Genomic DNA, 23,739 nt, shown 5'->3' with positions numbered 1-23,739 from the left:
GCATCCTGCAGATGCCCACCCTGTAAGTGTGGATTTGCACTCCTTCCCTACAGAGGAACTGCCCAAACCACACTGGAACTCAGCCTTAGCAGGACCTAGGAAGTGAGCTGAGTACGAGGGGCCTGAAATCACTGCCCGCTCCCCATAGGTTTCCACCTCTTGACTCTTGGTACAGTGTCTCATACAGCGAAGTCACAGTTTGAAGAGGAGCTGAGGCGATCCAGAAGCGCCTGGCTCTGGAAAGCACCTATTAAAGGGTGATCACCGACATTACTCAGAGACAAAAACTGCCCCGCAGCAGCAGACAGATAAGAGGAAGTGGGAGAGGTTGCTCAGGGTTTCAAAAAATCAACAGACTTCCAGCAAAAGCCTGCTTAGATGATGTGTATCTTCAGAACCCAGGTATTTCCCTGACCACCCAAAGAGAAACAGATGGCTTGATGCCAATGTTCACAACTCCTGTCCCAGCCCCCACAAAACCAGTGCAGCTGCAGATTGAGGGCTGAGCAGTCTTTGAGCAGCGCCCTCCCTTCCCTCCCTGCCCAGCACGTCCAAAAACCACCAGATGGGATGTGGTGAAGAGGAGGCAGCGGCAGAGGACAGGATTTCAGAGTGTATGCATACAAAATGGCTACATGGGCTTCTCTGCAGCAGCCTCCTTTCCCAACAGCTCTTACCCATCTTCGGGAGTCGCCATAGATGACAGAGGGTGAGGTACATTCCCTGAGGAACTCTGTGGGAGCCACATGGCTGCTGGAGTTGAGGCTGTCCCTTCCAGGCTGGGGCTTACCAGTGATCGAGAAGAGCTCTGAGTCTAGAAAAGAGAAATTCAGCTGCTGTGATGGACAAAGGAAGAATTAAGTCAGGCTTAATTATTTTGTACGCAAGACTTGCAATGAAGCATAAGCACCGTTTGTAACACACACGCACAATCTAGGCCATGCCTTTGGCTGGTGAGTCAGTTGAGACGATCCCCCACAGTTCTGCAAATATCTGGTACCAAATGCCTCTGCATGTAAGTCACCCGTGTTGTATACAACATGTCTTCTACACTGAAGAATCAGGAGGCGGTGCCATGTCCTAAACTGTGAGATCTGCACAGCAGCATCTCTCCTGACAGGAGATAATACGTCAGGCTGAAGTTCACCAGTCCCAGTGTACACCCCTCCAACAGCGGCCAACACTAGACATTCAGGGAACATAAGGACAAGGCTCATGGCATGGCATGTCTACGGTACTCTAGCCACCAGTGGTTTGCAGTTTGATGACTTACTGGGATGAAGGACTCCTCTACTGGGCTTCTTTTCCATGAATGTGCCTACCCCCTTTCTAAAATCGTGTCAATTTTTAGCATTTCAAACTTCCCTTTTCTACAGTAAAATCAACCACTCTGTGGAAGTTATCCCTTTTTTGGTCTCTTCAGAGTTTCATTTGATTTCCCCTGACTCCTGCACTGGAAGAAAGCACAACAAATAGTCCAAAAGCTACTTACACAAGCGATTTTCAGCAAATGCCATATCTCCCTTTGTCTTTTGCCCTGCATCTGCATCACTGAGTTGTCAGCTTCCTTGATGTTATTCAGAGCCACTTCAATCTTCGGAAGCAAGTCAATGATCTTCTGCTTACAGCCCAAGAGCTTGCTATAACAAAAACCAAAAACAAAGTTATTTTCCAGCTTGTGTGGCAATATGTTTTGGCAAAACCAAAAGCCTCACCTTGGGATTCAAGAAAAATTCTGTGAGGACACCCCTTTCTCTTAGCACAGCACTGGGAGAGCTGCAGGTACAAAACCTGCAAGACTGGACGGACCCCTGGACTTTTCCAAGTCCAGTTAAGACTCAAAAAAGCAGGCAGGTGACACTACTATTAATACCCACAATATAAACTCTTCTTATTTGAAATGCAAAAACTGATCCCGATGACAATGGACAGCACAGCAACCCAGCCATGGTATTTTATTAATCCTCTCTGGTCTGTGTTGGTGTCTGTGGGCTGCTGTACCACTGCAAACAACTTTCTTTACGGGATCTACTAAGCATAAGCCACACATGAAAACAAAACTAAATCATGCTTTGCTGACTACTGAGATCTGCATGATGACATTTTTTCTGAGCTAATTGAAGAATTAATGAATAAATCACTGTGATATCTTCTCAGCTATTACACTCTTTTTTTCCCTTAAGATTTTAATCCCAACCTAAACACTAGCAGAATTTGTCTCATTTTAAAGTGAACTCCATTGCATTGTCCTCCCCTTCCCTGTTAGCTATACACATTAGCTAAATGTTTTAAAAAAACTAAGTGGAAAGTCAACACAGACACAAAGGAGCGGAATTAATATTGCTGTGAGAAACGTATACCTGTGGATGGAGCTTTTGGGTTCTGATCTCCATGGTCTTCCCTCTCCTTTCCTGCTATAAAGCTACAAATACTGCAAGTTGCATTTGTTTGGGTTTTTTTCTGCATAAAGTACCTGAGATGGCCGAAGAGCTCCTTGAGAACTCGGTCTTGGCTCTGTACTGTCTGCACAATGATCTTCACCATGTCCGTGCTGTCACTGTAGGCATGATCTGGAAGGGCCATCAATCACCATGTTAGTAAACTGCTCTTCAGCAAGGAGCCACTCTGGACACAAATGCCCAGAGTCAAGGAAAGATTTGACTTAACGAGCACAGCCAAACAAACTGAAACACAACGAAACATCTTAAAATCTGTCACAGTCTCTCATTAGGCACAGCTTTTCCTTAATGTCTCTTCTCTCTGCAGTAACATTTACAATTCCAGCCACTCTTGCTGTCTAGACACTCGCTTCAATATGGACTGTGGGTAGATACCAAATGCACAAGTAGTAAATCTTTCTGCTCACCAGTTACTATGTTCAGAACATAATAATACCCAAACATGGGGCTCCATCCAGTATAATTAAGAGGAGAGCAGAGGGAGAAAAGAGACCGCCCTTGGACTGGAGCGATGACAGAGGAACAGCAGTTCTTCCCATGTCTGAGGGAGTAAAGCAATAGTACTGGGGGCAGGGAAAAAAGGTAGAAAATGCCAGAAGGCAGACACGTGTTCAGGGCTGGTGCTCGAAGACTGAAAACCAAAAGACAAACCCAGGGCTGAAGAACAGGACTACAGGAATTTGGGAGAGCTCTAGGCTCAGCAAAAAGAAGAAATCGGCTTAAGGTATGCCCTTGAGTCTCGTGAACTTTAATACCATCATTTGCCATCTCCTACTAAACAGTATTTTCTGGGTTTGAGGTCAGAAAAATTAGTCATGGGGTATGAGTGTGAAACAGTGTTTGAACCATCTCCTTCCATACCTGGAGGTCTTGTTTTTAATTGCTTGTACAGGTCTATGGCTCTCTGTTCCCTTTAAAAAGAAGAAAATGATTCATACATGTATCAACAAGCAGGTGACTCAAGGATAAAAAGCATTACAATTAAGTTATGCCTTGCTGAACCTCATACATTGGAGCTGCCACCATCTTCTACAGCTAGCAGACCAAGTATGACATTTGGAACACAGGAATGGTCTTTCTGTGACGGCAATCAACTCTTCCCTAAAAGCTTTCATTTCCTCTGATTATGCATTTTTGTCTCGGATAACCATACCAACTGGAGATTATTTTCAGTTTCAGATTTTCACGTGGCTCAGCTGTGTTTTCTTTCTGTGGTATCCTTAATTTTGAAACTCCATTTTTGTAACTATAGGTACTTCTGCACAACTGCCTGAGAAATTCTTGTTGCTGTTCTGCATTTTTTGCCTGAATTTTACAGTGATATTCTGCAAATGGAAAGACACAGCTGCATCACAAACAAGAGGACAGCGTTCCTCTTCTTCCCATTAAATGTTACTTCTTTCAAGTATTTCTAAAGCTGCCAAACACTGAAGCTTCCACCCTTGAACAAATCTTCACTGCTCTAAATCAAAAGTCTGTCAGAAACAAGTAGCAGTTTAGCCAGTTCTAACTCTGCTTTTGGGCCCTCACCAGGCCTCCTCTCTCCTCAGCTGCCCTTAGACCACCCCAATACTGTTTTTCAAGAGATCACGCAAGATGCTTCAGCTTATGTAAGTCAGCGTTTCTAGCATGCTGGATAGTTATCCATCTTGAAACTCCTGCATCAGCCAAGGACAGGGGGAAAGGTGCTCTTTAGTCCTGCTGCACTGGGAAAAAGAGAATGTTAGCATCCAGCACCATCAGGAAAATCTGAGACATCACCCACAATGCATGTGTGTCTCGTGGCTGTGTATATCAAACCTTAAGCTAGCGCTCTGCAGTATGCTTTGCTACAGCCCCAAAAACTAAAGAGCAGGAGACTCAATCTGTGCTCCACTTCTCATCAGGAGGAATAGCTTTAGACCAAAATAACCAACAGCTTAGGGCACACTTTAAGCACCGTGCAAAGAGCTGATGCAGCCTTGGGTTTGCAGTGGTGAAAGTGCTTAAAAACAATGTTTTAGGAGGCAGGTTCGTGACTAGTTTAAGCTGCTCTGAATGTGGGCTACTGCTGTAAGGGGTGATTTCTCCCTTCCACCACTTCCTCCCCTGTGCACTAGTTCTGCTGCTCCTGCAACTACACATGGATGACAAACCATGAAGCTGACCTACCTCTGCAAAGAGGGAGCGGAGAGAACATGCCAGGAACAGACATGTTTCCTCCCAGAGTACTCAGAGTCATTCAGAAGAGCTCTTATTAACAACAGATTTAGCGGCTATTCAATCTTGGTGGCTATTTGATCCCTCTCTTTTGTAACTGCCACTTGTGCTCTCAGCAACAGCCCAAACTACAATAATTGCTTCCTACATCTTCCTAAGATCAGTAATACCAGGCAAGATAGATGAGTTTACTTCTGCGACTGAACGTTAATCTTTCTTGCACAGCTAGCTTTCGGGTAGAGCAGCGTCCTATTCTGCCTTATAACACTGCCAAGTGATTAGAACTTCAAGAGGAAGGAGGAACGTACAGCCACAAGCAGTGGGACCTTCCCTTTTATCAGCAAAATGATTTTAAACCGATTGCAAACTACTCTGTACTCGCAGTTTGCAGAAAGTGAGGAGTGCATTTCAAAAGCACTGATGGAACCACTAACAGAGAAAAAAAACCCCTTCAGACATTGAAATGAACAAAATCCATTTATGTGCAATAAAAATAACAAGCAAAGGACTTACAAGCTCTCCATGACCTCTCCTTGGCGCCTTGCATACGGACTCTTCTGAAGCTCTACAATCTCTGTGTGCAGAGCCATGATCTGCTCATCCAGGTATCCAATATCTTCAGCCTAATGGTGAAATGTAGGTACAAATCAAACTGAAGGAGGAAAGCAATAAAGTAGATAAAGATCCCCACAATACTTGTTTGGATAATGGGCTGACTCCGTGCAGAGTTTAGGAGAAAAAAGCTCTTTGACATGACTGCTGCTACAATAATTGAGGTTACTGTTATTATCTTCTCAGTGCGTGACATCTCCTACATCCAATCTCTGACAACCACACTGGATGAGAAAAATCAGTTTCTTCACAAACTGCATCTCTTTGAGATGCACGCCACACACACACACACTCTGGCTCTACATACACTCCAGCAGTAAAGATTTTTTATCCTACTCTTACAGTATGGACAGAGGGTGCTCTCACATTTTACCCTCCCATATGCATTTTGGTCTGACGTTTCTCCAGTATTTCACATCTTCCTCAAAGCAATATAAATGATACCATCTTATGCCAAGCTCACACAGTTAAGTTAGGTGAGGCAGCCAACAACAAAATTTCCGAGTGTGAGGAGTAGGCACATGGTGCCAGATACACACTGGAGTTCCCCAGCATGGTTAAGAAAGCACTGGTCGCCGTAGTGGGTCTGCGTGTCATGGACTGTGGGCACTGATCTGCCTTCCTCAGAAAGTATCTGGAGATATTTCAGCTTTTCCTCTCTGACCTGGGGCTGCAAGACCTGCAAATTGAACATCTTCCAGAACATACCCCTTGCTGAAGCTGCAGAAGTACTTGGTATGAGGCTATATAAGCGGGATGTGACCCCTTGACCAGAAAGGGATGTCTGTCGGTCTTGCAGGTAAAGAATAAACCAAGAAGCAGCAGCAGCAGCAGCGAGAAGCCACATAATCAAAGGAGAATCAGATTGTGAGAAAAATGTGAAGCAAACTCCGTTATCAAAAGAAATGTCTTTATCTGGAGCACTGTGACTCACCACACAGCGTAACTGTGTCTCTTGAATTCACAGAAGTTAAGCTGCCCGCTAGATAGACTGAGATACCACTGCGTATTACAGAGTAAAACATTTTCCATTCCTGATAAATGGACACGGTGTGACTATACATGTGAACTGCACAGCCTGAAGACAACATAATTCTGATGATCTGCAAAGTAAATATTTGTTGAGGTTCCTGGTTTTCTGGAAACAGACAGTGACAGCTTTGAGTTATTCTGCTAGAAGCAGCCTCCCTTTTATCTTTCTTGCTTCCTAACAGGGAGCAACAGGATCTCAAAATTTAAAGAACTAAACATAGGTGAATTCAGGCGGGAATCCCAACTCCCCTATCTCCATCTTATGAGCAAGCAGAATCAAGGCTCCAAGAACCTTCTGACTTAGATGAAGACATGTAATGGATCCCAGAACCTGAACTACCCAGTCTACTCCTTCATAGGGCGAAAAAATAGGCAATGTAATTTATTGTTTGTGTTTCTAACGGTGTCTGGGATTTTTCTGTATTAATAACTGTGCTCTGTATTACTATGAAAGCCAATACAAAAACTCCCTGCAGGGGAGAGCAGAAATGCAAGACATCAGCCCAGCAAACCACATGACAGTCCTGGTCAGCAGAACACGCAACATTCTTGGCACTCCTGCAGCCAGCTACTATCACGGAGCACAAAAAAAGAGAGTACTTTTTGAGATATTTTAAAGACCTCTGCTCTGAGAAATACACTACAAATGTGCTGATTTTTCCTTGCATTCCTTCTGAATGCTCCCCTCTCCCAAGCTTTATTCAGTACATCCAGTAGAGGAGAAGAAACAGCTTTTGACAATAAACTGTCATCATCCTAACTCTGTCCCTAGCTTCCACAGCTAAGAGCTTATTCCTTCCCTATAAAGGCCTGGGCAGAACTGTAGGTAGAATTATTCTCTGTCAAAAAGGCCTCTGTCTCCTCATAATTCTCAGGGGAGGTAAAATTAAAATGCTCATTCCCAGAAGACCGAAATCAGAATTCTAAGCAGTAGATAAATTTCAGCTAGCCTTTCTCACAGAACTAACTCTCCGAGAAACAGAAAGCCATTACGTCAGTTCAACTGTCCATAAACCACAAGTGAACACATCTGTTAACTATTAGAACTACTCAGAGTAAGAACTGGCTCTAGTTCTGCTCTAAATTTCTTAAGGATGACTCTTATTAAAAACTAATTTTTATACTTACTTGCAGCATACCAGAAATTTATGTCTGTACTCCTCAACGAAGTACTGCAATTTTGAAATCACTGCATAGTAAGTGTTTGGTATTACTTTCAGCTTTAGCAATGGAAATTTTTGTGTGCAATAAATCCAGCCAAGACGACTCTTGTCTATAGCAACACCACTTCTTTTGGGCAATAACATGTCTCTATAGTTTACTTTCCTATATAGACAACTGTGTCTAGTGACATTTGTGTTGGTTTTGTTCAAATTACTAGATTCAAACAACCTGGTGACTGGGGACTATTTCTTTTTTAATTCACCTACAATGATATTCTCATTCCCACAGCAGGCAGGATATGAAACACATTGAAGGGACAGAGCAGTGACACATAGGACACTTTTAAGTTCCTGTCGTGATCTCCTGCACAGAGATGTAATGAAGCTTCTGTGATATCCCCTACCTGTGCACACTGAGAGGCCTTCTCTTCCATCTCCTTCCAGGCTTTGAGCATCTTTTCTGAAGCTTAAGAGAAGAGAGTTGTTAATTTATAAAAGACATAGACACAAAAATAAAGCATGACCTGAACTTTACATGCATCAGTTGAATTTGAACACAAAAGAGCATGATGCTGAATCTCCAAGCAGGAGTCATGACCCAGAGATCACAGAGAGACAGCAAAGTTGCAACTTAACAACTCCATGCTCGACCTTAACTCACATACAAAGCCTTTGGTAGGATTTCACTGTTTAAAATCACCGACCTAGAATGAGTTTGAGTCTTTAAACTCCACCATTGAGCTCAACAACTGCCACTTTTGATTAAACACAGACTGTTAATCCAAAACCAGTTCACCGAGTTTTTCCGTTTTCCATCATCATCCTTCAGCCCAGTCATAATTTTTGACTCAAGTTTCAGTTTTTAGTCATGCATCCAAACTATGCATAAATCGTACTATTCTCCTCTGAACAGTATTTGTACAATCCAGATGTTTCTGTGACATTAAAACTATAGCTGGTGCTTTTTCACCTCATCTCTCACCCTGACTTGTGCTACCTCTTGATATCATGCACAGCGAGATCACTCCCTTAGCACTGTTCAAAACAGTGCTTCTCCAGTCATCATGCCCAATTGTTCTGCCGTGGATGGTTTGTGGCCCTTCTACTGCACATCAAGTCCAGCAACTCTGCCCTCCACTTTAAGCCCAGTGACAACTCCAAATGAATCAGACTCTGAATGAATAAATAGCAAATACATCACCAGGACTATTAATACTCCCATTTTCTTAGCTTGGTGTTCTCAGTGGGGAACAGCTGACCACCTGTTTCACTGTCACTGAAGGTCTCCAAAAACATTTTATTTTTTATCCTCCTGCCTTTGCTTCTGCCAAACTGTTCTCCTGCATCTGCCCCAACTAAAATTACCCATAAAGATGCTGAAGAACACCATGGCAGCTCCTGAATTAATTTTCTTTTAAGCTAGTTCATACCCCCAAGTCCTTCATAGTCAGTCTGATCTTTTACAGGATCGGACAAGACACCCAGGCAAGTATTACACAATACGTACATATGCCATAAGCCATCTGGTCACTGTATCTCTCCAGGTCGAGGCGAATGCTTTGATGAAAGAATTCCAGCTTTGCCTTCAGTTGCTGAGATGCTGACACCATATTGTTTTTCATTTTGATTAGGTTGGCATTATACCGAAGAAGACTGAGCCTAGCAAAAGAAACAAGAACAGCACATGTTAGTTGAAAAGTGCATCTGGACTTATGCGGCCAGTGCTGTCACATTACCTGAAGGAAAGACATAGCTAGCAAAAAATTTTACAAGATCCTTGGAACAGCGGGTCTCAGTGGGGTCATAGACTCCATCTCACGTCCTCAGAAGCTGCAGGTCCTCAGCAAGCAAAAGAGAAAGTCCTTCCTCATTTCCCAGGTTTTTTGTCAAGCTCAGTTAAACAGACTTTGCAGTGCAGAGTATTTCTTAGCATTTACAGGGTCCTGTAGTACATGTTGCTCCTGGTGAATGCTGACACCTTTTTTATCACTTGAGATATAGGACGCTGCCCATTCTGTGATTCAATCACAGGACAAAACCCTACAGATATAACAAACAGTTCCACGCATTCTGCCACTGTGAAACGACTATCCTGGCCTGCATTAGGAGGAATGTTGCCAGCAGGTCAAGGGAGGTGAGCCTTGCCCTCTATTCAGCACTGGTGGGGTCACATCTGGGTCCAGTTCTAGGCTCCCCAGTACACCAGAGACATGGACATACTGGAGAGAGGCCAACGATGAGCTGTGAAGATTATTAAGGGACTGGAGCATCTCTCCTATGAGGGAAGGCTGAGAGAGCTGGGACTGTTCAGCCTGAAGAGAAGACTGAGTGGGGATCAAAATGTATAAATACCTGAGGGGAGGGTGCATAGAAGACAGAGACAGGCTCGTTTCAGTGGTGCCCAGTGACAGGACTAGAGGCAATGGGCAAAAAATTGAAACACAGGAGGTTCCCTCTGAACATCAGGAAACACCTTTTTACTGTGAGGGTGACCGAGCACTGGCACAGGTCACCCACAGAGGCTGCATAGTCCCCATCCTTGGAGATATTTAAAAGCCATCTGGACAGGTGACCCTGCTCGAGCAGGGGGGTTGGACTGGATGACCTTCAGAGGTCCTTGCCAACCTCAGCCAGTCTGTGAGTCTGTGACTATATTCAAGGTTCAAGTTTTTTCAGTTATTAACAATGTCAAGCACTATGCAGTAAAATTCCTGGAGTGGAACAAGCTCCCAGCCCAAATATGCTTTATAATGTAAAAGTATAGAACAGCAGAGGGCTGTAAAACTTTGGGTAAACCAAAACTCCCTGAGATGTACATTTCCATGCAAACAGTCTCTATTTGCATAATACTGAATCTTCTGAATGAGGAGTAACAACTTACATGGCAGCTCTCTGGCCCTGGAAAAGCCTGCTGTAATCTTCTTTTAGCCCAATCACGTAGTGAACCGCTTCTGCCCACACCTTGCGCAGCTGAGGAATTGGCAGCTGGATCTTACTATCCTGTACTGAATGCAAGAAAGACACAATTGTATACAAATGAAAGGACAACTCTAGAAAAGGACTTCCGTGCTTACAACGTTGCTAATTCCGGCTTCAGGTGCCTAAACTAAGGGTTCAAGCCACATAAGATCTGCTCAGTTTTTACGTGATACTGCCTAAGTGTGTATAAGCTTTTCACGTTACGGCTCCCCACGTGGCCTGGCAGCCTGCTGCTGGCCAGGCGACCGCTCATGTTTGAACTCACAGCTACGAGAGTACTGATTTCTCTGAGTACTCTGGTCTATTGGCACTAGCAGACACTGGGCACGCTGCATGAAACATGGCACAAGGCAGGACCCATGGGTGGTTTTATCCAAAAACTCTACCTAAAGCACTTGCCCAAGCTAGCAAAGCAGATTTAATTGTTCCATTTAATCGCTATTGGTCACTGTCCCAACATGTGTTTCATCTGAAAACACCTTCAAAGCTTTTGTCCGCTTCCTCGCAGATTCCTGATGTAGATGTTTAAGGGGAAAAGAAGCAGGACTTGCATGTGTTCCCCTAAAAAGATAGGGAACTCTCAGTACATTGGGATATCAATAAACCTGTGGTAAAAAGCCTCAGCTCCAAGAGATTCAGCACAATGATGCCATGCAATGAGATTCGCCAGAACAAAATAGGCCAGAACACAGAAAAAAAACAATCAGAATAAACTTGAGTGATGGTAAAAGGAGACACGGAAAACCAGCACAACTTCTGCAGAGCCAGGCCAAAGAAAATAAAGCTATTTAACAGCAACTGTATGTCACAAGGCACTTCCTTTACATGCAGTATCCCAGTGGATGTCTCCTGTCCCTTGACACTATTTTTTATTTCATAGAGGTATACAAGGTCCTTCATACATGTACACTGGGTATATATATCCCTTCACAGAGGTATATTAGGTCCTGTAGATGACTGCTGTCATTTCAGCAGACATGTACTGGAAGCTGTAAGCAGAGAAGCAACTTTCATGCATGATCTAAAAGCATACTGATGATGCCAGGGCCCGGCAGCAGCACCAGTACTAAGAGGGACCAACTGGAGCAGATCCCACCAGTACCTATGCAGGAACAGACAGGCTCTACTCCTAACAACTCAGGAGGAAGGAGGGGCCTGGACTTTCTCAGACACTTGGCTCTGCTTGGTGAGACCAGAAGTAGGATGAGTGCTATGGAGTTATGGACACGTTATTACTAGAGCTAAAAAGCTGTCGGGAAGACAGTACAAGAGCACAGGTTTTGAACCTCTGCTAAGTGTCTCTGAAGACTCATAACCTCCACAGGGGAATGACAACAGTTCTGGAACTGGTGCAATGTGGTTAAACACACTGGCTTGGCTCTGTGATCAGAGCGAGGTGGATTTCCTCATACAGGGCCTGAATGATCAGCAGCATAGACTGAGGGACCTATTCTTTCATTTGGGTAAGACATGAGAGATAGATCACAACTAAAATGCAACTATCACAGACAGCACAGGGCAAAAAGGTAATCTGTATCCTCAGGATTCTGATATGGGGTTCAGAAGCGTAAATCTAGGAGAGCTGTAGGAGGGCAACTGCTCATGAACATCCAAAGCACCCAATCTCAGGAGACAGGCCTGCAAGGAGCTGAAACCTGTTTGTACCTGTGCAGAGGGAGGAGAGAAGGACAAGAAGGGGTACATCCACAACGTCTTCAGATGCTAAACCCTAAGATAAGAAGGTCCCTGACCCTTGGTACCACCAAAGGACATCTATGTGGGCTATCACTCAAGTTCTGCAAACATCTCCCAGCACAATGTCACTGCAACACTCTGAGTGTGAAGGTACAAGACCCTTTAGCAGAGCAGAGGGCTGTGCAAATGAAATCCCAGCCCCCAAGTCAGAATCTTCTTTCGAGGATGTAGTCTGCAGACATAACCAAAAGTTTCCCTCTCTAGGCTACAAGATTAGGTTGCACATATTACCTCCCAAGCCTTCATTCACATTGTGGTTCTGTTTAAAAGGGGCAATGCTTAGGTTTAGGTGTTTAGGTGGGGTAGATGCTGTTCAGTGCACAGAATTTAATACAACAGCGAAAACCTTAAATTAATTCTGAAGTTGCTCTATAGGAGAGTTCCCAAAGGGTGGGCAATAAATTATCTGAACTGTTACATATACAAAATGTGGAGATACAGCACTGTAGATAATGTAGGTGCTCCAGGTTCTTAAACGAAGATGCTCTGAGGGCTGGAGCACCTCTGCTATGGAGACAGGCTGAGGGAGTTGGGGCTGTTCAGCCTGGAGAAGAGAAGGCTCCAGGGAGACCTTCTAGCACCTTCCAGTACCTGAAGGGAATACAGGAAAGCTGGAGAGGGGCTTTTGACAAGGACATGGAGTGATAGGACGAGGGGGAACAGTTTTAAACTGACAGAGGGGAAATTGAGATGAGATCTGAGGAAGAAATTGTTTGCTGTGAGGGTGGTGAGACCCTGGCCCAGGTTGCCCAGAGAAGCTGTGGCTGCCCCCTCCCTGGCAGTGCTCAAGGCCAGGTTGGATGGGGCTTGGAGCAACCTGGTCTGGTGGAAGGTGTCCCTGCCCGTGGCAGGGGGGTTGGAACTGAATGGTCTTTAAGGTCCCTTCCAACCAAACCATTCCATGATTCTATGATAAACGGTCCTCTTTGCATCAGAGAATGCCCTTCAAGATAATACGCAGAGATTTGTAAGTCAAATCTACTTTCATATTACATGAGAAGCAGTGCTTTTCGTTCCCAGCTGTCCTCCAGCATACTTACCAATGTAATTTACACAGTCAGACAGACTCCGAGAAGCAAAGGGTCCATCATAGATGGTTTTGCTTTTATCAAACAAATAGACCATGTAGCTATCCCAGCCTCTCTGGTGAGAAAAGAGAAGAGAACATAAACCAGACAAATCCCAAACATAGCTCCTACTAACTCAGAGGGTCTTGGCTACATCATGAACTAATCATTGTGGGCAGACACTCTTCTTGTCAAAACCTGATTTTGATAGGTCCCACAGAAACACAGGACCCCTTGCCTGCAAGTTACTTTATTTAAATATTTAGACAGAGTGTAACTATAGGAATCTGCTTTCATTACCTGATAAAGGAAATAATGCTAGACCTTAAGTTACCACACTTACAGAACAAACTGTCTCCAGTGGGAGAAGATTAAGGCAATTTATCTTCCCGAAGATTTTTAAATGCCCCGAGAATGTGGAAGACATTAAACGAACAGAATCATTCTTACTACGCCATCAATAACACACTGGGAAGCAGGTTTCCGAGGGTCCAGGCAAATCCCTGTCTCCAACAGCAGTTCCTGATTCCCAGTACTTATGCCAGTTTCAAACTCAATCCGGATCTGAAGGGAATGAAGGCTTTCCTCAGGATGCAAGAGAAATGAAACAATCTTGGCAGAGGTCATATTTAGGATGTGTACTATCTGTAAGAAGAGTACAAGTTGATTAGGAGTCACTGGCTGTCAAAGACAAAGGACACAAAGGCCTGGAGGGAGTATGTAGCAATTAACATGTTAGAGAAAGAGCACCGTTTGAGTTTTAATGATTAGAATAATCAAGTTCAGGAGTAAAGCCCCACATAATAAAACTCAAAGCCTGGGCCTGTAACTTTTAACTTAATGTCGGAGAAAATTACAATCAAACCCACTAACAGCCTTCACAAGCCATGCTGCAGCTTAACTACATCAAAAGAATGGTGACAAGCTAGCATAAAGGCCGTCTTGAGCCTTGTCTCTGAAGCTGGCCGTACTGCTCCCAAGAAAGGGAGTCCCATTTCCTTTAATCCCTCCATACAGAGGGATTTTTACTGTATCTGGGCAGAGACTGTAGGACCCAAACCACACCACGATATACAGATTTTGACAAGTTCCAATTATGAGCACAATAGTTTGTATTTCAAGCTTTAATTCCTTTGGAATCCTTCCAGATCAGATAAAATCATCCTCTTGCTTCTACACATGCTTGCCTCAGCTAGTCTTACTCCAGCAAAGCTCCAATAATTACTGAAGGGGAAGAGGTAGGTGAATGTAATCTCTGTTCTACTACAGGTACTACGCTAGTACATGGACCTGGAGGTCACAGCATCACTAGTGGAGTTCAGGAAAACTGTTATTAGCAAATACTAAACCATTATTTGACCTTGGCGAGTCCTTTCTGAGATGACAGACAGCAATACTCTTCTACTCCAAGTGTAAAGCTAGAGATTAATATTGCTGGTGATATTTTGCCTTCAGATATGTACTAGCCAGGCTATATATACACTCACTTCCCGATACAGATAAAAACATTTCTCAGGATCCTGCAGCTGGATGATGCCAGGATTACAGCTGTGCTCCACTGAACACACTTTCTGTCCTCTGAGATGCTTTCAGTCGGCCTTTAAACCCAGTAACAACCCTCACTCACCTTCAAATTCAGTATGTGATCCATTATTAGGAAACACTTTGGACGACTGGTCTCAGGATCTAAACCTCCACCCCTCTGTTGTGGATCCCAATTCAGCATCAGTTGCAACCAATTTTCCATCGGTTCTACAATTAAACTAAAACAGAAGGGCTGTAAGAAAGAGAAGGCAGATATTCTACAACACTCAGTCCACTTAGGAAACTACGGTCTCACAACAGCAACAAGGCTAACTCTTTGGTTAGAGACTGTATGTGCGCAACATCTGCTGAACACGTGAAGAACAACAATTTTGCCTGCAGTCTCTCATCCTGACAGCAGGGAAAGCCTGGAAGGGGAGAGGAAAGCGCATACAGAGTGACCATCCCCACTGTAACAACAGTCTTCACTGACCTCTGCAGGACCACATGCCCCTCCAATATACCTTGCATTACACGTCTCCCTCTTCCTGACTCCTATTCTTTGAGTCAAAAGTATCTTGACACATCAGTAAGGTGTGTCAAAATGGGTAAGGGGGAGAATCGCTTTTTGTTTCCTCCCTCCCTCCCCAAAACCATCTGTGATACACATAAAATCAAAGAGTTTTCAAAGCCTTGTCTGCAGAATAACCATCCCTGTGCTGCAGAGCCACCTGGAAGGTTCTCCTCCATGTTTATCCACACAAGCAGCATGTAAGTTTATTGCCAAGAAGGTCTTTAAAGACCATACACAGCACAAAAAGCCCAAAGCACTGGCACAAAGCCACTTATTTTATTCTCAACGCCAGTATTTTTCCTAGAAATGTGCCAGTGCCAATGAGTTTTGCTGTACTGCTGGGCAAATCTAAAGACACAAGTGCTAAATAAGTGACAAATGATCAGAAACTGACTTCTGACTTGGTATAGGCCAATTAACTCAGGTTGAAGGCCCTCCTGGAAGTCTTCGGTCTGCGCCCTAGCCCACAGCAGGGCCAATGTCACAGCTACAGCAGGCTGCTCAGGACTGTGTCCAAGCGGGTCTGGGCAGTCCCCATAGATGGTGATCCCCCACTGCCTGGGGTCCTGTCCCCGGGATACATCACTAGCATGGGGAACTTGCTAGCATGGGGAACTTCCCGTGCCCAAATTTCGTTTCCCCTGTTGTAACTTGTGCTGTTGCCTTTCGTCCTTTCGCTTTGCCCCTCTGAGAAGAGCCTAGATTCGTTGTCTCTGTAACGCCCCAACAGATAGAAGACAAAACTAGATCCCTCTTTGCCTTCTCTTGGCCAGACTGAAGCAGCCCAGCTTCATGTGTCTCTCCTTGTATGTGCTATTCGACAGGCTCTGACCATCTTCGTGGCCTCTGCTGGACTTGCTGCACTTTTCCCCAACACAAGTACTAGAAGCTTCTGCTTTCATGAAGCAGCTAACTTGAGTATTTGGTTTATGAGGTTCAATACCATCACATAATCGGGTAGATGTTCCTCAGCAGCCTTGTGATAACGGGTGGAAAGCAGTCACAGAATTCACACTGCAATGTGAACTGCCACCATCCCACAAACTGCAGGGTGAACTGCCACTGGAGAGCCCAAAGTATCAAAAAAGAGCCATGTGGCTACAGGCTGTTCCTTAACAGTAAACAGTAGCTTGCCAGGAGCTTGAAATACTCCTTCGGAGAAAGAAGGAGGACGCCTCAGTGCTTCGGATAAAGGAGGACGAGCCCTCAGTTTAACAGACAAGCCAAAAATTATCACATGTAGCCACAAGGACACACTTACCCGCAAAGGCTGTGAGGCTGTGGCAAATGGGTACTAAAGCGAACCTCCCCATTCATCTCTTCAGAAGCAAAGATGTGCTTTGGATCTTTCTTCTTGATTTTTTCATGCCTAGAAAGTAAAATCCTTTGTGGACATACTGACAATGTCACTTTTGCAAAGGGTCAACTGGATATGGCAGCAGCAAAAAGTGCCACAGTCTAGTAGCTTTAGAAGACAAACTCTTCTTTCAGGACAACGATGACGTTTCCAAACAACCCACCCAGAACATTTCCAAGTGGAAGAGGGGAGCCCTTGCAATTAACTCTGTCTCTGGAAACATTTTGGCACCTGTTTGCAAGGAGGTCTGGACAATGTCAAACAAGAGGGTCAACAGGTAACAATTCACCGACCACCAAGGAAGCCTGCACAATAAAATCAGCCTCCACACATTAATGAGACAGGTAAGATTTGCAAGAGTCATCTGGCAAAACCACTGCCCTTACCTCGACCCGAGTGAAGCATCTACTAAGTGTCAGAAACACAGCCTGCTGCTGGATCCAGTACCAGGGGAAGCATCAACAGCAACTCTGCCTCCGTTTCCTCACCTTGGCTCACTTCAGCACTGGTCTGAACCTTGCCTAGAGCTCAGCTGCCCCCAGAGCAGCAGGATTTCCCAGGGCAAGTCAACGGTCATCACTCAGCTGTGAGGCAGCTGAATGCTTCTTGCTCCTGGAGGCTGCCAGCCTGCTCTGTCCCAGTCAGCCCCAACTGGAACCGAAGCTACACACGTGTGGCCTGCACTGATCTTTTCCTTCTCTTATGGATAGGGAAGAGCTGTTTCTAATCTCATTCATTCATTAGTTTTCTATTACTTACATTAGAAAATCAAGTTTTCCATGCTGGAACAAAATAGAACAAATATTGAACTATCAATGTGATGAAATCCAAACAGTTAGCAGTTGAAAGGGCAACTATTGCAACATATTGGTTAAAATTATTTTTTGTTAACACATAGTAATTTTTTAAGCTAAACTCAGATTTATCTTTTCTCCTGTTATTATTTCAATGCTAACAGAAAAGCAAGTTTCATATTTCTTCTGTTGCAAAATCACCCTTCTAAAAACCAAGCTTACATACACTCCTGGTATTGCAAGATAAGAAGTGGAAATATAAAAATATATGTTTCTGTCCCTTCCTCTAGCCCTCAAAGAGCAAGCAGAAACCTCCAAAAGTCTTTCAGCCACCGCTTTTGCAAAGTTCCTTACAAACACATAACTACATGTTTACTACACAAAACATGCTCTGTCTTGCTGTGTGTTATTTATTGCTAAAAGTAACCTCACAGCTGAGGTGAACAAAGGACTGTATCACTCCTTCCCATTACATTTTTCTGACACCAATACACGGACCTGGTTTATAATTATCTTTTTTGATTCAAATTTCACTTGTGAAGGAATTATTATGACCAGAGGCTACCACACAATGTAATAAGCATGGACTACTATATGTATAAATAGTCAGTGGCTTCTGCAAAGCTTAGCAGACCACCAGCCTCAGCACCTAACTAACAATAAATTCATCATTCTGGTTCATGCCGTCACCTCACCACGAGCAGTAGCTGTCATTTGTATTGCTTGGCATCACCTCTTGCAGAATAAGTGTCTTACCAGGTAAACGGCTGTAGATTATGTAAGAAAGGTCTAAATCCTGCAATGCATTCAAACACCATTGTTCCAAAGCTCCAATAATCGACAGTGACTGAGTAGGATTTATTCTCAAAGAGTTCTGGAGCCTAAAAAGAATCATAAAAAGACACTTTGAAAGTGGGATTTGATGAATAGATTTGAAAACAGATGAAAGTTCATCTATTTTCTTGCATTTCTGCACAGACAAAGCTGCGTCCAGGCATGGCCTCCAGTTCCAGAGCGGCATGGGGACCCTGATGCAGCCCCACTTAGGCTGCCCAGTGGGTCGGGGCCAGGAGCACCTAACCCAAGAGGAGGGAGCTGGGCTTGTTGGGTCTGTCTGTGGCGAGGCTGGAGGGGAGGGCAGGCTGAGAACAGCACCCTCCGACCGTGGCACAGGAAGGGATGGAGGGGATGGACGGGGCCAAACTCATCTTGGAAGGTGATACAATGAGGGGCAACAGCCCCAGATCACCGTCTGGGAGGTTCAGGTTAGACATGAGGAAACACTTTTTCCCCTAAGGAGGGATCACCCTCAGGACAGGTCCCCAGGAAGGTGTGGGATCTCCATTTTCAGAGGTTTCAGGGCTTGCCTGGGCCAAGCCATGGCTGACCTGACCTAGTGCTGGTGACAGTCTTGCTGTGAGCGGGAGGCTGGACAAGGGATCTGTGTACGTTCCTTCTGACACGCACTTCTGTGATTCTAGAAAATGTGGCAATACCACATGACTTCTATACATGGGGGAAAAAAAAAAAATCTTACCAAATATTGTAATGTTCCAACAAATGAAGTGCATAAACTTCCTTGATCCAGATCCTTTGCGTATCCCAGGTCTATTATTTTGTGAACAATCTGTAGACAGTTTAAATAGCTCATCAGAAGAGCGAGTTCAGAGAAAAAAAACCCACCAACCAACCCAAAATCTGTGCCGTGACATCCACAGCATATACTCAAGAAGAGGAAAGCCAGAATGAAAATTCTGGAGAAAGACCATGGTGAAGCTTCGACATGTGACGCAGTGTTAAGGCTTGCTGTTTCACCACGTAAGCTGGCGTTGTCCACCTACCTCAGCTTAGACTTGACTTTATTTAAAGCAGCTTGCCAGATACAGCTCGGCCGAACAGAGTATCTAGCTTTTTATCTGGGAATTTAAAGTTATTTGTTTAAAGAGTAACAATAGAGAAAACAATTTTTGCTGACTTTCTGAACAAGCTTGATTTTACACGGAGCCCTCAACGCCACAAACACAGGGACAAGCATCAATCTCATATTGTTCATAATCTGTTGCAGGCAGGGCTCCTGAATGGAAGCAAAAGTTGTTTGTTTTTAATGACAAGGATTTAAGCAAAATAGGATTTGTGGCTTCAAGAAGACGTAAACTTTTAGTAAATTCACAGTGCAGTTTTCAGCCCAGTTCAAGGTCACAAACTACTTGTTCTCTTTTATTTCTCTCAGGCAAGACAAAGCTGATGACAACTTCCAGAAATGACAGTGGGAACACCACTGACAGAGGGCACCTGACTTACCTTCCCACCTTCATCCTGAAGAACAATATTTTCAGGCTTTAAATCTCTGTGTATAATTCTGTTTTCGTGCAAGTACTGGATACCAGACCCTGGAAGACATCACATTGCTCAACTCACATTGATTAAAGATACATCTGATAAAAATCTAATATTCCTGACTTTGGGGTTGACATCAATAAATTTTCCTTTTAAAGAACCATTAAGAACTATTGAATTAAAAGATTCGTCAGATTTATGCTAGGACTGAACTAGCTCTGTTGCTCTGCTCTGCAGAAATGGAGGCTGCTACAGAGTTCAGACCTTGTGGCATAACCACAGGCCACATCTCTCGCCTGTACGGCAAGAGAGAAGGCAGCTGAATTCTTCTCAAACTGTAGAGTTGCAAAATGAACCACAGCAGGCAGACAAGCAAAACAGGTCTCCAAATGTGCAGGCAGCTTGAAACAGCTCTACATGTCCTCTAGTCTAAGATCCTGGTAAACTAACACAACATAACAAAAAGACCTATTTATATATGTGAGCACATTATGCAAGATGCTGATGAAAGAAAGCACTCAAATTAATTAAGCAAATTAAACAAGCCGAGTTTCCCTTTGACCTAAAACTACTGCCAAATAGTGGCTTAGAATCACAGACTGGTTTGGGTTGGAAGGGACTTTAAAGATCATCCAGTTCCAACCCCCTGCCATGGGCAGGGACACCTTCCACTAGACCAGGTTGCTCCAAGCCCCATCCAGCCTGGCCTTGAACACTGCCAGGGAGGGGGCAGCCACAGCTTCTCTGGGCAACCTGGGCCAGTGTCTCACCACCCTCACAGTCAAGAATTTCTTCCTCATATCTCATCTAAATCTCCCCTCTTTCAGTTTAAAACTGTTCCCCCTCATCCTATCACTCCATGCCCTTGTAAAAAGTCCCTCTCCAGCTTTCTTGTAGAGCTCATAGAGCTTCTAGCAAACTTCCACCACTGCCAAAGCACCACAATGCAAACCACCCCATCAGCGAAGGGACTGTCCAGCTGCAATGAAGCTGAAGCACAGCTGGAGCTAAAACCTGACTCCTGGGCAGCCTCTGGTTAACGCTGTGTGGAGCAGCTGATCAAGGTGCCACCACCAATGCCCTGGTCTGTATTAGCAACACCGAACTTAGGGGCTCAAGGCTTCCCCTCTGCTGGTGCGGGACTGGTGTGCTCAAAGCAGCACCACTTCTGTCACTTCCATCGCTAAAAATGAAATTCCATTATTGCTTTAGGCCTATCTACGTGGGGACTGTCCCCAGAAGGAGCACAGGTTCCCAAATTCTCCTTTCCCAGACGCAATTTCCATGGCAGCACAAGCATTTATGGCACTGTGTGATCAGTTTGATCCCAGGACCAGCTGGAAACTACTAAAAAAAAAAATCAGGTTTTAGCCAGCCTGGTTTCCAGAACCTGCTCCTACGGGAGTGGCTGCAATAGGGGAAGGAAGGGGAGCACACGCCCAAGAAAAGGCAAAGAGCAGGACTTTGCCTTGTGGCAACAGTCCACACTTGAACTGCCTCGAGGGGACTGTGGAGCCACTAATAAAAAAGAAACAAGACAAAGCCTGCTGGTGGGAAGGGGAAAATTCACCACTGGTCCACCCAAATAACACCACTGGCTGCTAAATAAAAGATTATCAAGCAAGTGTCTGCCACAGCACACAGCCACAGACAAAGCAGCAAAAGACAACTTTCAAAATTTGATTTTTTTTTTTTTAAGTCATGATTTTTCAATCTTGGAGATGTGCAAGCGTAACTAAAAGGTCCCCTGAAAGGCCCAAGGCAGGTATTGTATTTTCTCATCTCCATCATGGGGTACTTTAAATTTTCCTATGCAGAAGATACTCCAACTGCACATCACGTGAAGCCTACTTCTAACCAGCCGTGACGGTATATTCATTACGGGATTATTTTAAGAGAAATATTCAACAAACATGCCTTGTCCACAGTTCAAACACTTGCTCCCATCAGGGAGAAAGTCCCCAACCTTCACTGATTTACCAATTTATACATTTAACAGCTTCTAACTCACATTTCTTCTCCACCGCATTTTCAAATCTTTGCCAAAGACATGTAACTTATTATGAAGACAACAGACTCCATTCTGCAGGTGGAAGGAGAACAAGGATGAAGGAGAACAAGGATGAAGGAGAACAAGGATGAAGGAGAACAAGGATGAAGGAATGCAGAGTTGTGCTTCATTTTGCGAATTCAACTGCAAGCCCTCTGAGGACTGAAGGGACAGAAGCCCAGGCCAATACATCCAAAAGTCTTTCTCATGCCAAAACCAGCTCCATTCCTACAAGTAGAGATCTGCAAGATAACTAAAAAACCAAGGAGCTCTACTGAGGAGCTCTCCTGGGAAGCCTACTTGCCAGAGAAACCATCTGCAGCCATCACCCCTAAACAGATGACTTGTCCTCCCCAGGGTGTCCAAGAAGCCTGGCACTTCCTGATGGACAGGAAGGCCAGTTTGAAGTCTCACATCTTTTATTTTCTTACAGCGCTCTCAGTGGTCAAGTATTTGGCATCAAGCAAGCTCAAGCTCAGCAGTTTGAAAAATGAGATGTTTGATGAAACACTTCTGGATAACATCAAGCTTGTGTCAAAGAATGATTTTCACAGATTACTATAGCCTTGGGGAATGGCTTTAAAGCAGGCACCCAAAGGTACCAAATTAAATTGTTCCCTATGAGCAGTGCTGTCACCTTGGACTATTCCCATCCTGTACGGGTTTGCTGCCTGCTCCCTTTCCAAGCTGCAGAATCTGAAATCTACTTGATATCAGAGACCTTCTGTAACGCCGATCAAGTTGATGTCTGGCTAATTCTCATCTTGTCATCACTCTGCCTCCCTGCAGGCTGACTTGGGACCTTCCCTAGGACCATACACAGCACAGCAGCAGTATTGGTGGGAAAGGAGGTTTCTTCTCGAACCTCACGCTTCAACCTCCCATGGTGCAACACAGGGCTGGTGTCCCTTGTTACACTGCTCGCCATGTACAGTTTGGTCCCATCCATCACCTTTGCACCTGCCCTTTCTGTAGCCACAGGCTACTCACAGACCCTCCTCAGCCTCCCTGCAGTCAGACGCAACAAGCCCATCTCCTGGTGGGTCGGGTGCTCCAGGCCCTGGGCAGTTTATGCAGGGCCTTGCCAGGATCTCCACGTCCCTCTGGAACTTGGGGCCAGATGTGGACAACTGTATCCAGAGGTAGCTCTCCCACTGCTGAGTAAAGGAGACAATGATCTCCATCACTGTGCTAGCCACAACTCTAATGCACAGCAACAGAATTGCTCTTCTAAAATGAGAACACACTCAACATTTAGGCACAATTATTTTGGGATCACCTACCTAATTAACCCTCAGTCAAGAGCAAATCATTAGCCAGAAGATTGCTGGACTAGCCATGGCATGGTTGGCTTCCTCTTCTGCTATGCTCTCACCTGCCTGGCTCTCAGTTCCACTCCTCTGTACTGTCACCATGAACAAACACAATTTCCCTCCTACTAAGCAAACCCTATACAGAGAAGCCACAGGGCATCTTTGGCACTTCTCACATTGGTTCTTGCTTTTTGGCTTGTAAAAGTTACATTCCTTCAAGTGACATGCAGTTTGGCTTCTCCAGAGCCATGAACAGAAATGGGGTCTGAACGGAAAACCGTGACCTTACCAAAACAAAACGTTAAGGTCACAGTTACCTACAACTGACCACTACACCGCTTTTCCAATCCCATTCCACAGACACGTCATTAGTACAAGTTTCTTGTCTCTGTGGTCAGCAGGGATACCATGTCCTTCCTCTGGAATAGAAACCTGATTTGTTTTAACACCCTGTTCTCTCTAGTCCCCTTTTCAGGGTCAGCTGAAAAAGCAAAATGCCATTACACAGAATAAAACCAAAACAC

At 44.6% G+C, this 23,739-nt stretch overlaps 1 protein-coding gene across 1 annotated transcript in view; it reads right to left on the bottom strand.

Annotated features, from left to right (window-relative positions):
• Nucleotides 1-23,739, bottom strand: part of CHUK (component of inhibitor of nuclear factor kappa B kinase complex) — a 31,721-nt gene that overhangs the window by 2,995 nt on the left and 4,987 nt on the right. The window contains exons 5-19 of the mRNA XM_068416726.1: nucleotides 19,817-19,905; nucleotides 19,053-19,142; nucleotides 18,272-18,396; nucleotides 16,626-16,733; nucleotides 14,894-15,029; nucleotides 13,717-13,911; nucleotides 13,240-13,342; nucleotides 10,347-10,470; nucleotides 8,973-9,124; nucleotides 7,870-7,931; nucleotides 5,172-5,281; nucleotides 3,321-3,370; nucleotides 2,474-2,570; nucleotides 1,493-1,640; nucleotides 678-814 (exon numbers count right to left, since the gene is read on the bottom strand). Coding sequence (XP_068272827.1) covers nucleotides 678-814; nucleotides 1,493-1,640; nucleotides 2,474-2,570; nucleotides 3,321-3,370; nucleotides 5,172-5,281; nucleotides 7,870-7,931; nucleotides 8,973-9,124; nucleotides 10,347-10,470; nucleotides 13,240-13,342; nucleotides 13,717-13,911; nucleotides 14,894-15,029; nucleotides 16,626-16,733; nucleotides 18,272-18,396; nucleotides 19,053-19,142; nucleotides 19,817-19,905 — 1,726 coding nt within the window. The remainder of the gene's footprint in view (nucleotides 1-677; nucleotides 815-1,492; nucleotides 1,641-2,473; nucleotides 2,571-3,320; nucleotides 3,371-5,171; nucleotides 5,282-7,869; nucleotides 7,932-8,972; nucleotides 9,125-10,346; nucleotides 10,471-13,239; nucleotides 13,343-13,716; nucleotides 13,912-14,893; nucleotides 15,030-16,625; nucleotides 16,734-18,271; nucleotides 18,397-19,052; nucleotides 19,143-19,816; nucleotides 19,906-23,739) is intronic.

Source organism: Nyctibius grandis, chromosome 20 (genome assembly GCF_013368605.1).
Source record: "Nyctibius grandis isolate bNycGra1 chromosome 20, bNycGra1.pri, whole genome shotgun sequence".
NCBI lineage: Eukaryota > Metazoa > Chordata > Aves > Nyctibiiformes > Nyctibiidae > Nyctibius > Nyctibius grandis.
Note: the sequence above shows the minus strand (reverse complement) of the source record. Positions and strands in the feature narration are given on the sequence as shown.